This window comes from Pleuronectes platessa, chromosome 5, assembly GCF_947347685.1.
Source record: "Pleuronectes platessa chromosome 5, fPlePla1.1, whole genome shotgun sequence".
Taxonomy (NCBI): Eukaryota; Metazoa; Chordata; class Actinopteri; order Pleuronectiformes; family Pleuronectidae; genus Pleuronectes; species Pleuronectes platessa.
Window position 1 is genome coordinate 5,968,038 of NC_070630.1, and position 15,580 is coordinate 5,983,617.

General features: G+C 43.3%; 1 protein-coding gene across 1 annotated transcript in view; it reads right to left on the reverse strand.

Annotated features, from left to right (window-relative positions):
* b3glcta (beta 3-glucosyltransferase a) overlaps positions 1-15,574 on the reverse strand; it is a 52,524-nt gene extending 36,950 nt beyond the window's left edge. The window contains exons 1-2 of the mRNA XM_053423596.1: positions 15,417-15,574; positions 8,018-8,061 (exon numbers count right to left, since the gene is read on the reverse strand). Of these exons, the coding sequence (XP_053279571.1) occupies positions 8,018-8,061; positions 15,417-15,486 (114 nt within the window). The 5' untranslated portion in view covers positions 15,487-15,574. The remainder of the gene's footprint in view (positions 1-8,017; positions 8,062-15,416) is intronic.
* Between the last annotated feature and the right edge of the window lie 6 nt (positions 15,575-15,580).

Consider the following 15,580-nt stretch of genomic DNA (forward strand, 5'->3'; position numbering starts at 1 on the left):
GTGAAACGTTACCAATTATCCTGATTGTGAGAGAGTGTGTGTGTGTGTGTGTGTGTTCCCAACCTGCGGTTGTGTGTTCGCTACATGACTGTATATGGCCCTGCAGAAGACCTAATGACTGATGACACCCTGTTAATGAGGCTTTAATCAGATATCTCTCAATCTATGCAAACTGGAGAAACTCCTCCTCTGTTCCACGTCGATTTGTAACCCTCCCTGTGTTTGAGGAGTTGTTTTTTAATGAGCTGCTCTAATGGGAAACATGCAGCCTCCTCCTTCATGTCACTCGTTATCTCGGCTCCAACGAAGTTCCAACACGACCGTCTCTAGAAAACATAAACTGAAACCCAGTTCGAGCTTTTCCACATCGTGCAGGGAGGTGTTGCTTTGGCCAATCAGGTACATGAAGGGGCTCATTCTTACTGTTACAGATAACTGGCTCTGTAGAGTGTTTTACTGAATTTAACTTCATGGTTTCATTTCTCAACCTTCACCTTGTTTGTTTTGAACACCTGCTTACACGATAATCAGGTTATCAAAATGACAACTGAGGTTTTACAGAAAAGTTTTTAAATCAGCCTCCAATGTGCCTCTGATGAGATCTGAAGGTCTTGAATTTTGCTCGTTATCACTGGAGGCTCAACTCAAAACAACTATGTAGAATAAAAGTGGTCTAGAAATAGGAAGGAGTGGTTACCTCACACAAGGAAGTTATGGTTTTATTTGGACTGGTTTGTTGTTTGTTGACCTTTGCTGGGTGGGTTTATTAAAATCAGATTAAACTCTTGACTTATTTCCTTCCTGTAGTTACTTGTGTTATTCCATCAGATGGATTTTTCCATTTAAATGGCACAATTTATGATTCAATGTAAAAAAACAAGGTTCCAACAAGGTGAATTTGCCTCAAATGCTTATGATCAAAGATTTACTCATCGGGCCTCATTGTAAATCCTGCTCGTCGGTTGCATTTCATAAAATCCCCACAGCCGACTGACACGAGGATAGCAAATCTTCTCCCGGTGACATAAATGATCTAATATTCTGCTGCAGAGTGAACCCAGATCAGGCCTGGCATCATTTTCAACATTACTGGGAGATAAATCCCTCTCAGCTCACACTTGGCCTTCTCCCCGCACAGGTAACGCTCTCCTTTATCCCATCTGACAGCAGACTGTCAGCCATTTGCAGCAGGAATCAGACACCCATAGGTGTTAAAAAGGAATCGCTATGAGTCTACACTGTCCATCCAAAGGGTTTAGATTCCCCCTTCGCTCACGCACTTTTGATCTGTGGCAGCACCGCACTGATGCAGACAGACAGAAAAATTGTGCCTCGTGTAGCGTAGCCTCGGAACGGCAGCGGCAGCGCGGTGGAGGCTTCCTCGGCTCGTGTGGACATGAACAAACTCCTCGAGAATCATCCTCAACCTACTTAATGTGAACGTCATGTAGTCAAGGACAAGCAGCAAAGACAACCCTTTGATCTCTGCCTTTGATTGGAAGCTCTTCACATTCACACATGGCGCCCCGCTTGGTCTCTCGGTCCCAGAGGGGAGAGACGCTCCACTGATGTGAGTGACCCGTCAGGTCGCGTTAGCTTTGCTGTTCACTGACGGCACGAATCCAAGGTTGCAGGACTTTTGGGGAATTTTGACATGTCGGGTGAAAATATGTGATGTTTATAGAAGCCGGCTGTCAAGACGGACTCGGAGCAACTTAAATACCTGAAGGGGTTAAATACTCGATGATGCGAGTTGTCAGATTTATGTGAACATGAGCAGGCTTTACTTTTTTAAGGTTTTCACTTTTTCCTACTTAATTTGGTTGACAACAGAATATCAGGTGGAAATAACTGCTGATTACCGTTAAAGCAAAAGCATTAAGATGATTAAACTGACAGGTTGAAATGTTAACTTGTTCCAGAATGTGCTCAACAGTCACTTCAAGACATTTTTCTTGCCAGAAATTGGTTTGACATTTAGTTTGAAAGTGTTTTTAGGCCAATAATTGAGATTTTGTTTGTTGGTTGGTTTGTTTGTCAGCAGGATTACACGAAAAACTGCAAAGACCCCGGAACATTTTTTAATAGAACCGGATAAACAGGACAGATCCAGGAACTAGTTTCTAATCATATTAAGAGAGAGAGTTTTGTTTGACATTTCAGCCACTTCCCAGGGAATAATTCATGGACTTTTAATGGAAAAAAAATAATAAATCAGGCACATTTTAGGGGAACTAATATTTATGAGTGTGTGCAATTTGGTGTGGCTGGGTTGAATTATAATATTTTAGAGTATTGGGTCTTGGCGGAGGTATGTGCTCTACTGAGTGCCACCTTATGGTTGAGAGAAAATATTGTTTTCATTATAAACTAACCTGCCAAGTATGACAGAATCCTCTGATTAACCATCTAGTCTATGAAAGGTTGGTCAAATATATAAAAATACATCACAGGTTCCCAGGGACCAAGGGGACATCTTCAAATGTCCCGCCCCACAGGAAAGCAGTCAATCCTCATGTTGGAGATGCCGCGACCACACGCATGACATTTTTATTTACCGGCTCGAAAAATGATCCAAACAATTCATCGCTCATCGAAGCCGACGCGGATTCCTCCCGTGACAGTCGACTGATCAAATGATCGCTTCAGCTGAAGAAAGAGACCAAAACCAACAATGATTTTTATCCGACTAACAGACAAGAGTTATGTCTTCAGGAGGAAAAACCGAGAGCTGCTGACAGGAAGTAGCACATTGTTGGTGTTCGTCTCATCACAGGATTTTATGATTGGGAAAAAATATAGAAAATTGCCAGTTGAACACTTTGAGGTTACAGCTGATGACGCGAGCTGCATAATTAGACTTTAAAATAGAAAAACTGTTGGAGTGAAGAACACGGAGGCAGTGATCACTCGAAGTGGATTCATTCTGCACGTCACGTAAAGCACAGGAATATAGACGATGCATGCAGAGGATAGACGTCCAATTAAAGTTGTTCTAACGAGATATGAACTCGGGGCCCATGTGATGCAGTGCTGAATCGTATCCATAGCAACGGCCATCATCCTGTACCCAGTGCAGTAAGTAGCTGAAGAAAAGGATCCTGACCCGTCTCCATCTTAAAAGAGACAAAATGGTCCTTTCAGACTTCCTTTGTGCCACACACACACACACACACACACACACACACACACACACACACACACACACACACACACACACACACAATGGATTTAAATAAGAGTCTCAGTTTCATTAAAAAATCAAGAATAAAAGGCGAGAATGAGAGAGCAATGTCAGTGAATCTAAATTTCAAATTTGCAGGATGATTTAATTAGCCGGGGGTTAATTAACTTTCCCTGAGCTTCTATTACTTAAGTATGAATTTGTTACGGTGCACTTGTTCTATTACTTCCTTCCTCATCGAACCCACGAGCAAACTTGTCTTTCACCGTGTTGCAGAGAGTTTGTGATACCGTGGTTTACCCCCCCCTCCCCCATTTTTTTTTTACAAATACAGTAATTTATTGCCTCCTAGGTGCAAATGGAGTTTCCACTTCTCTTTCTCCTCTTGTCCACTTCTCTCAGGCTCACTCTCACTCTGTTCTTCTCCACGGCTGATAACTTGAACAGCTCCTCTCGCACAGTGAAACAGTTCAACGGGGACGTTCTCACTTAGTTCCACTGTTTCGCAAGCTTTGTTTTTCTAAGCACCGGAAAGAAGAAAAAAAAAATACACAGAAGCAACTCGGCCGCACAAAATTGTTGACGGGGTTCCAAATCTGGTTTCCCGGCCCCGCTGGGCAAGTTATTCAGGGTCACACCGAGCTCCCCCCCCCCCCCCACTCTGCGTGAGATGGCTGATGGATGTTGACCAGATTTTAGCCATGAAAGTCTGAAAAGGGGCAGATCGGTCAGGGAGGGAAAGATTACTCGAGCTCAATAAGCCCTCGACTTTCTGGATAATAATATCTCAGGGTTCTGAATGTCGCATGAGCCGGATGCTGTGTGACAGAAAGGACTGGAGTCAGGATTTGATGATTTCTGATGAGGGGAGAATCAAAGACAATCCTTGTCCACATGTTGAAAATTCAAATGTTAATTTTTGGCAGCGTGAGCACAGTTTATTATAGCCAACAAAATTACTCTTATTGTTCATTGAGGGATTTGAATCCAGCTTTTCCTGCAGAACACTTTGCAACCTGCCATATTTCTAGGCAGCTCACAAACTGCATGATTAATATCTACCTAGGATAGAGATCCAACAATTTATCAGTTGGACAACATTATAACTTATGTTTGCGTATGTGTGCCTTTATTAAACTTTAATCTAACAGAAGAAACAATGTAGAAGAAATAATCATGTTTACTTCCCCCAATTCATGATGCGTTTCCTTTTTATTTATAGTGATTGTAATAAAGTTTATGGTAAAACTATAAAACATGAAGCATCAACTACATTTCTTTGTCATGACGGTTTGAAAACAATCTTTTTATATATTTATTGACCGACTAATTGGTATTGAAAATATTTCCCTCATACATATATTAGTGTCAGCCTGTAAAAAATCCATATCAATCAGACTCCACGACCGACAGAGTTCTCCACTTGCATTCCTGAATGTACTGATACTTCATTCTAATCTGTTATTCTCACATTTTTGACTCCATATGTCCAAAACACTTGTTTGTGGCAGATCCAGCTCTATCGTGTGTTTGCAGACTTGAGACGTTGGAAAGTCACAGGTAACGGTTTTCCACAGATGACTCTTCCATGTGGACTGTCAACGCTGCACAGTGGAGGGGGAACAACCATTTCGGGGTTTTTTCTTTTCTTTTCCCCCGAGATGATGTTCACTTTTATCTGAAAGCTTTTCTTGATCTTCCAGACCTCGTCTTGAATTTCCACGGAACAATTTCTTCACGTCATATTGAACAAAGCGAACGTCAAGCTTGAAGTGGTTTGATCATTCTGACAGCTGCGCCTGGCAAGCTGTGTAATCATACTTTTTATTGCACGTTGGCATCGTTCATTCAGCTTTTTTAATCTCAGGGAAAAGATTCACACTTCTCCTCTAAAGTTTGATTTTCTTGAAGCGTCTGCCAGAGAGGCCCCGAGATCCTGGAGAATGAGCACAGCTCGTTTTACTTGGAGGGAAATCCACCTCGGCTGCACAGACAGATGTAAAACACAAATCTTTGCAAAGAATAAATGTGTTTGACAGCGGAGCATTAAAACCGAGAAATAACAGAGAAGATGTAATTGTCCAATCAGACAGGAGGAGGTGAATCGATTGTGCTGTTAGGGAAGACGGCTGCTTTTATCCCTTCATGATTGGTCGTTAAGTCGGCGAGTGAACCGCACTTGAGACTGAGTGCCGTCCACAAAGAGGTGAAGACTCACACACAGGGAGAGGACAAAGGAACTGGATGCTGAAGGTAGCTGGTCAAGCTCTTTTCAGAAATATTGAGAAGTAGTGTATTGACTCCGACATTCAAAAGTTCAGGTTATTCGTGGGCTGCGCAGAATTCTGGGAAGAACTCAGTGAATACTTCCTCGCACTGTGAACTGCATGCATCCCCTCACTGTGCGGAGTCCTCTGGGTGCGTGAGATCAAGGCTCTTCTGCTTACATTAGCAAACTTGTACTACACTTGTTGTTTAAGCTGTTTATGGAGCCCGGGAGCGGCGGATTATCTCTCTACCTATGCTCGCCCCTCGTCAAACATCTCCAAGTCATACCGAGTTCAAACCCATGCCAGTCATCAGAGGCTGCAGGCGCTCCTCAAAGCCCGGGAGGTGAATCTGCCGCTCCACATGCAAACCACAGGCTGCGTTCAAAGACAAGTACTGAGAGCAAGACTGGGATGTTTACAGCTGCTGCCATGTTATGCCTCTAAGTTGAGTTATGTGCAATAAAAGCAGAGGATGCATCTTTTCAAATATTTCCCTCCATGGCAAGGGAGCAAGCACGAAGGCATGGGGGGGGGGGGTCGCACCATCACAGGGAAATGTATTTATCAATCTTAGAAATGTGTTTCACACTGGGCGTCACCACAGACACACACACCAGGAGCCTCTGTAGGTTTTGCCAGATTTGAATCCTGATGGGATTGGTCCAGAAGTCAGTGGAGCAGTGGTTTAAAAGCCTGTATGGGGGGGGGGGGGGGGGGGGGGGGGGCTGGGCTCCATTAAATGCAACACATGTACCGAACAGTGCAGTTTAAATTGTTGACAATCCCAAAGCTGCCGTTAATAATGCCATGGGTCCATTAACACCTTGGGAAGCCAACTATCAGGGACATTTTAAGGATGCTAATGGATTCGCACTTCCTTCATTTGTATGCACCTGCTACAGTTAATTACTATTTTACACCTTTAAAAATAAAGGCTGGTAAAATTGGCTTTACTGTTTTGCCAGGCAAACACAAAAGGTTCTGCAAAATTGTGTCGAGAAAGTAATTTTTTTTTTTTTTTTATATGGAATGTCCAGCTCAAACACACATTATCTGTAAGCTCAGATATGTATTGGTTTGTATATGAGATTATAAATATTCCAACCTTTCCACTTCAACAGTTTTAAGCTACACTGACAAAGTCCCCACGGCCTGAAACTTTGCTAGAAAGTCAATAACCCTCGGTGGAAAGAGCAGAAATTAATTACCATTGTCCAGCCACTGGTTTATTTTAGAAATTATAAATCACACGTGTTTATTTTAGAGTCCACTCATTAATAAGCATGTGTTACAAAGGATTCCATGACTTTCCCTTGACTAAACTGGAGCACTGCCCTGACCCAGAAATTTGTATTCCTTTCTAATTTGTTAATGTTGTTCTTCAGCTCAGGAGACTGAAAAAAACAAAACTGTGTGTGTGTGTGTGTGTGTGTCTACTTTTACAGGAAAGTTGTAGCAAAAAAAAAATCAGACGACAAATATTACTGAAAACAACACATGTCTGATGTACAGTGTGAAAACCAGTCGGGCTGAGAGACATCCTCCCATCACAGTCCCGCATGAACAACATCTGATGCTTCCCACTGACATGTCTGTGTATCAGAACAGTGTAGACAAACTGAACTCCATAAACCAGTTGCTCATGGATTTGTTTCCACCACATTAGACTTGACTTTTATTCATGATAATGTTTCCTCTGTTTGGGAAAACGCTCCCCCCCCCCCCCCCCCCCCCCCCCAGCGCTCCACTAATGGGTTTCTTCTCGTGAATGGATGCCATTTAAATCTCTGCTTTATCATTCTGACAGGCAGCTGTCTTTCATCATTCTTCAACACACAAAGAAAAGTGTGTTTTTGTGCGATTACAGCTTCGACTGCGGATCCTTCTGAAGGCACGTTGATAATACAGCACAATTAACTGAAGAAGTTTAGTTTAAATAACATTTTAAAACCATTTTTTTTAAGATTTGGAAGCAGGTGTCTTTGTTTGCTTCTCGCAATTTTAAGCAAAGTGAAGACCAGTTGTTGAAGGACGTTATTTTTTCATTCTTTGTTGATGAGTGCCAAATGTGGTTTTAAAACATCTGAGCTTAACTAAAAAAATCAACAAAGAGAAAAGGGGGAAACTTCTCTGTGTAGGAACGGAATCAGCTGACCTCAGTGAAAAGCAAGACAGTCATTTCCCCGTTCCTGTGATGCTAAGCACCTATGCCAGGAGGCTTACTGTCAACATCTCCTCACACCAATAAGAAGTGGAGCAACTCAACATGTTAATTATTTATCGAGCAGCAACTGCAGACTTATAAAAATGCAACAGCGAGAGAAATCGTCTCGCACTTTAAGAGGAGCAAAAAAATGGATTTTGGGTGGAAGGGCAAATTAAACGTCTGATCTGGTGCCTGATAATCGATCAACTTAAGAAAACATGGCTGCTGAGGTGTTGAGATAATTAAGGCTTCGAAACAGGGGAACAGGAAGTGAACGATTAACATTAATTATCGAGAGATGAGCAGCAGCACAAGGCTTGAGACTCATTTGCACACAGGAAATGAAGAATCACTCACCTGTGGGCCTTTTCCTGAGCGGCCAGCCGCCAGGTTGAAATGAACTGCAAGAACAGAAACAGAAATTAATCATTTTAACTCAGACCTCAGGCTGGGTGACCTCCATATCTGCAAAGCTTCCGTGCACAGGGCAGAGAAAACGACCTGATTTATCTTCTAATTTATTACAAAATATGAAAAACAATAACTCAGAGCTTAATTCCTTCGTGCTGAGTCTAAGTTGGAATCTCTGAGAGCAGAGTTTGTAATTATAGCGCTGAGAACGTCCATCCAATCGCATCGCCATCGATTCCGAGGCAAGAAAATCTGCATTGAAAGATTCCCAGGATTTCAAATCAATACATCCAAAACAGCAGCGCCGCTGAGAATGAATTTATACAGGAGGTTTTCTATTGAATCCGGCCGCCCACACTCCAGCGTCAGTCAGCTTTAAACCTGACTCTAATTAGGTGATACAACCGAGTAACAGTCTTTGCTGTTGCGGCCATTAAAACCTTAAAGCAGCAGATTTGTTTTCCAGGAACAAGCAAGATGAAAGTGCTGCGGTCGAGAAAATCGAATAAACAAGGAACATGCAAAAAAAAGTCCCATATAGTTGTGTGAATATACAGTTTTTCACAGGATAGATACAACCTCTGTGACTTTGCTTTCATCACCCAATCCGAAGAAATTTGGTCAGCGATTATCTCCATCTATTGCGAGGGGAAGCCTCCTCTTAAATAATTCAAAGAGCCGAGTTAAGTTCAAAACACAGCTGTTCGTAAAGCCTGGAGTGAAGCCACCAGTTCAGTGCAGAGTAATGAACTTAATTATTTCCGTCATGAAAGCAACAGAAAACAACAATGGGTGAGAGCGCAGATTTTCAAAAAGAGAGAGAGAGAGAGAGAGAGAGAGAGAGAGAGAGAGAGAGTCTTTTAAAAGAGTAGAAAAACACCCAGAGGAAAAGGCAGTGATTACACCTCAGGTCTTTAACTTGACTCGGCGATGCACAGACTTTTCAAAAGGGAGAAAGATCAGATCTCCATTTCTTTTCTGTGTTGCCTGACATTAAAAGCATCTTTTGTTTGTTGCTGCGAGCCGACACACTCCACTGCCGTTTGTAGTTAATGGAGTGTTTTTGTGATGAGGCTTTCTCAGAGTGTGCCTTCAATAAGAGAAAGTAATATACAATATGAGGGGGGGGGGGGGGACATGAAGGGGCTGCTGATGGTCCTTGACAAGAGCCCTTTGAAATAATAAACCACAGAAAAACGTTTCTGCAACGGTAGGTAAGCCAATCTAGATTTTGCGGCAGATATTGTATTTTTTATTAACACTTAAATATTATTAATATGAAAAAATATATTGTCATTATTGATAATTGAAGAACCTGATCGAGATTAAGGTTTGTGAAAGATACCCAAAAATTATACCAATATCTCAACCAATATTACATATTACAAAGATATTTACCAATGATTCCTCATGTTACCAAACCTCTCTGAGAATGAAATTTGATTGAGGCCTGATACATTTTGAAGTTTAACCATTAACTTTATTACACATAACTATGAATAAAAAGAAAACAGATAAAGAACCAAACAAATAAAATAAAAAAATATGGAAACTTGTGCAGTATCTGTTCTAAACCTGCCTGTGTGGAATTAGCCGTTTGTTCAGCCTGTGCTGTTTTGCAGCTTTTCTTTGTGAATCTGTAGAAGTTAAAGATATTCAAGGTTCTGCATTACGCTTCCTCCGGTGCCTAACAACACGTCTGACACTTTCTGAAGGTAATAAGATCAAAGGTTCTTAACTTATGCGAGACAGATGCAGACAGAAGAAGATTTTAATTATTAAAGTTTTCATATAAGCAAACATATAAACACACACACTGCATCTGTGTAAAGCTCGTATTATATAAATCACTTGGTTTTAGTCAAGCAAAACTTTAATGACTGAGTGAGTAAGAGAGTGGACCTTCCCGGAACTAAAACTACCTGTAAAAAAAACTTTTTAAAACATCTATTACATATTTTTAATGGCAGTTGGTGTCACTGATTTATAAACTGTCTCTTTAAACCAACTCTCAGCCAACTGCCTTCCAGAACATATGGCTCCTAAAGAGAGTAAAAACCTGTGCTTGCTGATAAAAGAGCAAATAAAGACAATTAACTTGTACAAAGAGGGAAATATAACAGTAATTTGCATTGACACTGCCAACTTTTCCTCAGGCAGGAGTAAAAGAAAAATCCGAACCGCATTATGATGTGGTCTATTATCCAGTGTCCTTGAATCCTAATGGCCACGTAAAGTTCACATACATAAAGTCCGATCCAGCAAATCATGACCTCCGTGGAGCGAGCGGGGGGGCGACTGCGCCGCTATCCAGCATCCCGGGTTTTTATGTCAGTATTAAAAATGCAACGTTTGGCACGAAATGAAGCTTCCTGCAGGAATACGTTCACAATGCATTCTGCAAGGTTTTAATGCCTCGCCCCGGAGAGGGAGAGGCGGTGGGGTGGGGGGGGGGGGGGGGGGGGGGTGTCGGGGACTCTCATCCACACATAATGTCATGAGGGCTGATGGGAGCAGCTCCGTCGCAGCGGCTTCGCTTCCTCAACCTGCATAATCAAGTCTGTTGTTTCCGAGCATGTTTTCAAATCGAGTGGCAGCGACGGGAACTTGCTGGCTTGGATTGGTCTGGAAGTCGGTCTCCACGCTGAAAGCTCTGACTTGGCTGAATCCTTTTCGACAAGCTGCTCAATGCACAGCGTTATTGACATAAAAGCAGATGTCTGATGCAATTAGATGAGGAAATGAAAAGCTGAGGGGAAGCAGGCTGGTAAGAGGGCATCTTGAGCTGCTCTTAGGCAAGAACTGCATAGATTCTCCACGTGTTGTAGTACTGTAGCAAATTCCAGGTTGTTGTAAACCTACTTGGCAATAAATACATTCTGATTCTGAAGAGTTGCATGCGTGAACGCAAATGTCCGTGTGACAGCCTCCAGAGTTTCTGCGGACAACCCCCCCCTCAAAGTATAAAGTCTGCAGAAGGTCGATGTGAGCACACATGCGAGTGAGAGAGGGGGTTGATGATGCTTCTAACACACGACAAAATACAAAAATGTCAAGAGTGTGTATGTCACTTCCTGCTGCACCCCCCTCACCTGCAGCTAACGTGTTGCTGTTGTGAACGCGTCTGGACAGAGAATCTCCCGCTGCATTGGTCGAATGTTTGAAACTGCAGAGAAAGTCCGGAACCAATTCTCCGGAGATCCTCCTCAGGAAATGTCTGAAAAACGGCTCTAGTGCATCTCTGCAGAAACTCGAGAATCTGGCAACAATAAATATATGTATATCAGGTACATACTTGACAGCTGTTCTTCTTTCTAAATAATTCCTCTATAGAACCTCGCAGAGGGAGAAGGGGATATGGAGACAGTATGTTAAAGTACTTTGAAGTTACAAAACCACAATATCAAAGACGGCTGTGCAGGGGCATTATATGGACTTTGAATGCTAATTAGCAGTCAGGGTTAGATTTAAAAGAGCTGTGATAATTACCACGTCCTTGTGGAATATTAAAGGCAAAATGTGACAACTGAAGGCTGAACAGCGAGGAGGCCACTTTGGCAGCGCTCCTGAAAAACACGATTTATTTAATCTGGCAAAGACAATAGAACATGAAATTATTTGATCGCTGTTCACAACTGATATTCGTGGCCGGGCGGCCATCCAGAAACCACTTCTTAGACCACATCCCCCCCCCCAAGCTGAGGGCCTTTCAACCTGGATCCAGCTTTTAACAACCCCCTTCAAAAAGACCAGTGACAGCCGCTCCCAGCAGTCGAGTTCACACTGGAACACTAACTGGGAAACTAAATGACGTAGAGTGGCTGGTGAGGACAGGTGGACTTGCAGCAAATCAAAACCACAGATGAAAGGTACGTGAATATTCTACTGAAATCCACAGAAGGTGTTTGTTTTTTTTGAGAGTGCTCATTCACCACAGCGCACACCTCAGTGCCAAAGCAGGAAGCACATGTAGTGCGGCAGAGAGGATACTGTCGAGGTCAGCATTGCGTATGGGCATTAATTACAACCACAGACTGTATAAAAATGGACGTAGACACAAACCTGTATTATCTCCAATAACCAGCAGGGGGCAACTCAACTGGTTACAAAAATATCTCTGTTTCTATTTTAAGTCTGAGAAAGGAACTGAACTTCTACACTTTACAAAAGTCAGAAGACATTTTCCTATGCACAGTTTATCGTCTAAATTGCAAGTTTCAGGTCGTCTTCAATAGCTTTAGGCTTTGGGGCTTGTGATTGGCAGCTACTACGGTCCAATGGGTGCAAGTCACACCTTTAAGCACTCGATCAGGCTCCACCCCCAGCTCCACCAAATATGGTTAATAATGGTTTCAGAAAGCCAAGATGATGCTGGATGACGCCAAACTCAAGACTTAAAGCAGCAGCTCGCAAACCAATGGGCGTCCTGATAGGTTGACACTTAAATCTATCTTTACAGCACTAGAGGAGCATTTGCAATCAGGCACAAATCTTTATTCTGACCACATATCTAACTTTAACAATGCTGTGCAAGAAAGCCTCTTCAAAAACACAGACATTTGATGAAAACACATATTGACACCGTTCCGAGGTTCTGCAGAATTGTTCTATTTGAACGATCTTGTCTGGCGACAGGGTTCAATTCCCCGTGAAAATGTGACGGCTCAGAGTGGGGACAGATCTGAACAACGAATCAAGCGCTCCACTTCTTTCTGATAAGACCCCTCTCAGTTTTATTCTCCTCGGTGTGTTCAAGGAATAGAGTCGTAAAACATTTTGAACTTAGAAAATTGAAAAACTGAAATACTTTTAATGGAAGGGGGGGGCGATATCACACTGTGAGAACACAGGCAGCGAACGCTGTTATGATAAAAGTAGCTCCTCAAAGGACTGGCACAGATGGCACAGTTTCTGCTGCACATACAGTTGTAATAATGCACCTGATGTGTATTTGTGAAAGCTGCTCTGCCAACTGCTCGTCATCCACAAAGCTCCGGCTTCATATGGCTTTGTGACATATTAAATCTAAACTTTTTTATTCCCACTCAAGCACTGCCTGCAGCCATTTACATCCCAATCCGGCAAACTCCTCACCTGAGCGTCTGGCTGGAGCTCCCTCTTGATACCAACAGGTTTTTGAACATATACAATACTGAAACTTGGTCTATGCAGCGTCCTGTTGATGTTAAGATTTTTATATAATCTGAAATAATCTGAAATGGCACAAATCCTGAATGACATTATCTGAATCAGAGCTCAAGTACTTAGACAAACAATCCCCAACAAAAACGAATGCTATATTCTTCTATAAAAGTAATCGAACAGACTGTTTTCAGACAAACTAATTCTCTGAACCACATGTCCGCCTTTAAAAGTAGACCTAGGGGAGCTTCCACATGTGACACCATTGAAATGCAGCCTGTGTGGACGGGAGGGCTGTAGCCTCAAACCTGCGAGGTGCTGCCCCTCATCCCAACTGGGCCACAGTGAGCCGTGCACAGCGCTCCACTGCACATCAGAAATGACAGCCTGTCGAAGCCTCACGGACGACATCATTGAAAACCAGCAGCGGTGGCAGCCTAATGCCACACTACTGGACACTCTCCATACCTCGGCGGTGCCTTGACGTTAGGGTGCATGAATATTACATCCAGGCGGAGCGGACAAGAAGCCCTGTCAGGGTCTGATGCCCGACTAAACGAGCTTGACTCGGTGCCAAACACACAAACACAGCTTCGGCTTGTGCACATAAAACACGGTGGGTTGCAGCAGTGACCGTGGCTCCTCGTAAGTCCTCGTGCACTACACACTTTTTACATATCCACACGCTTGAAACGCCATTCTTACTTTATGCTTAAGCTTAAAAGGCAACGTTTCACACATATCTAGTTATTACAGATGGAATAAAAAGAGACATGTTGCAGTTTGTTAAAATGGAATATGGAATTAACGGTGACAGGTGATGCTGAACGATACTAAACATGTTGAAAGTTGAATAAGAGACAAACAGTAAATTTGAGGAAAAGCAACAAACGATTTCACATGCAGGAGATGAAGGCAAAAAGCATAAATTAAGGAAGAGGTTGAGAAATGATTATCCTCGGTCGTATCCAATCAAAAATTAAATGTGTTTGTAGAAATTTCTTGCAGAATTGACATTCACTTCCTGTTTCATTTACCCCCGAACAGATGTTACACTTTCAGGCAGCACTGGGATTCCTGCAGACCCTCACCTATTTTCCTTTTTTTTTCTGAATATAGATTGCACTCCTACACTGTGACAATTTCCAGCTCCGAACAAAGCAGGCCGGCTCTCCTGCACTCAGCATTTATCTCATTCTGTTCGGGTAGGCATCCATGTGGTACAATGGGTCAATGCTAGATTGGTCACTCAGTGCAATTTCCTGCACAGCTGCAGCCACACATTGAGAGCTACTCCGCACAGAGTGGATAGGACACAGCACCGACTGTATTCTGTTTGCAGGAAACACATGCATGGACATACAGTGTGCAAGAGCTTGTGCTTAAATCTGACAGATGAATCCCTGCATGCAAGGATGGGTGGTTGCAACATGCTGGAATTAAAAGCAGCTGGAATATTTGACAGGTTGAGTCACTTTGAGTCAAAGTTTGGAATGTAAAAAGCGAATTTATCTACAAATCTGAGTGCAAATCTCTCCTCAAAGTGCAGTAACACTCTTTCACGTGCCTGCTGAGACTGTGGGTTTGCCTCGTCACCCTAATGGCAGCAAAGAAGAGGAATCAATCCCTCACGGATCACATAACTTTGTGCAGCTGAACGTGCAGGAGGAGCAGCCGGACAGAGAGGAGGGAGACTCGGTGGTGGAGGAGCTTTACAGGAGCTGCAGCCCGAGGCGCATTCATCCTCGGGGCTTCGACTTGACTCCCACCGGCGCAGCGTCGATGTGTCAGGAAGCAGCAGCTGCTTTGACGCGAGGGGAGGAAGGAGAGAGAGAGAGAGAGAGAGAAAGAAAGAACCATTTTGGATAATAAAACGCCTCCATTGCAAAGATCTGGGTCTTTCCCACGCGTCCCTGTCACTAAATCCTGTGCGTAAAACTTCCAGCGGTTTGTCGACGTTAAGCCACATGGTTCGTGCCGATCGCCTTTCAACTCCTCAGGAAGTTGAGGCGGATCATGGCTCCTCACTTCTTCTCCTTCCTCCTCCACCTCCTCTTCCTCTCTCTCAAAGCTCGTCTTCCCGGTTCTTGGGGGAGAGAAATCAGCGCGTCTCGTGCAAACACACAGGACAGAAGTGTTCGTCCCTCGCAGCTGCTTCCCGAGGATCCCGACGCGAGGGCTAGAAAGTAAAGTGAGCACTTACAGGCGGAGAGGAGGACCAGACAGCCCGCTGCCACTTTGGAGCCGCTCCGAGGTTTGTTGTTCCACAGCATCCTGGGAGAGTCCTGTCCGCGCTGGAGGAGCAAGAACCAGATCCCGGCGCATGAGCTTTCTGACAGGGCAACGATCAGAGAACACGCAGCAGCA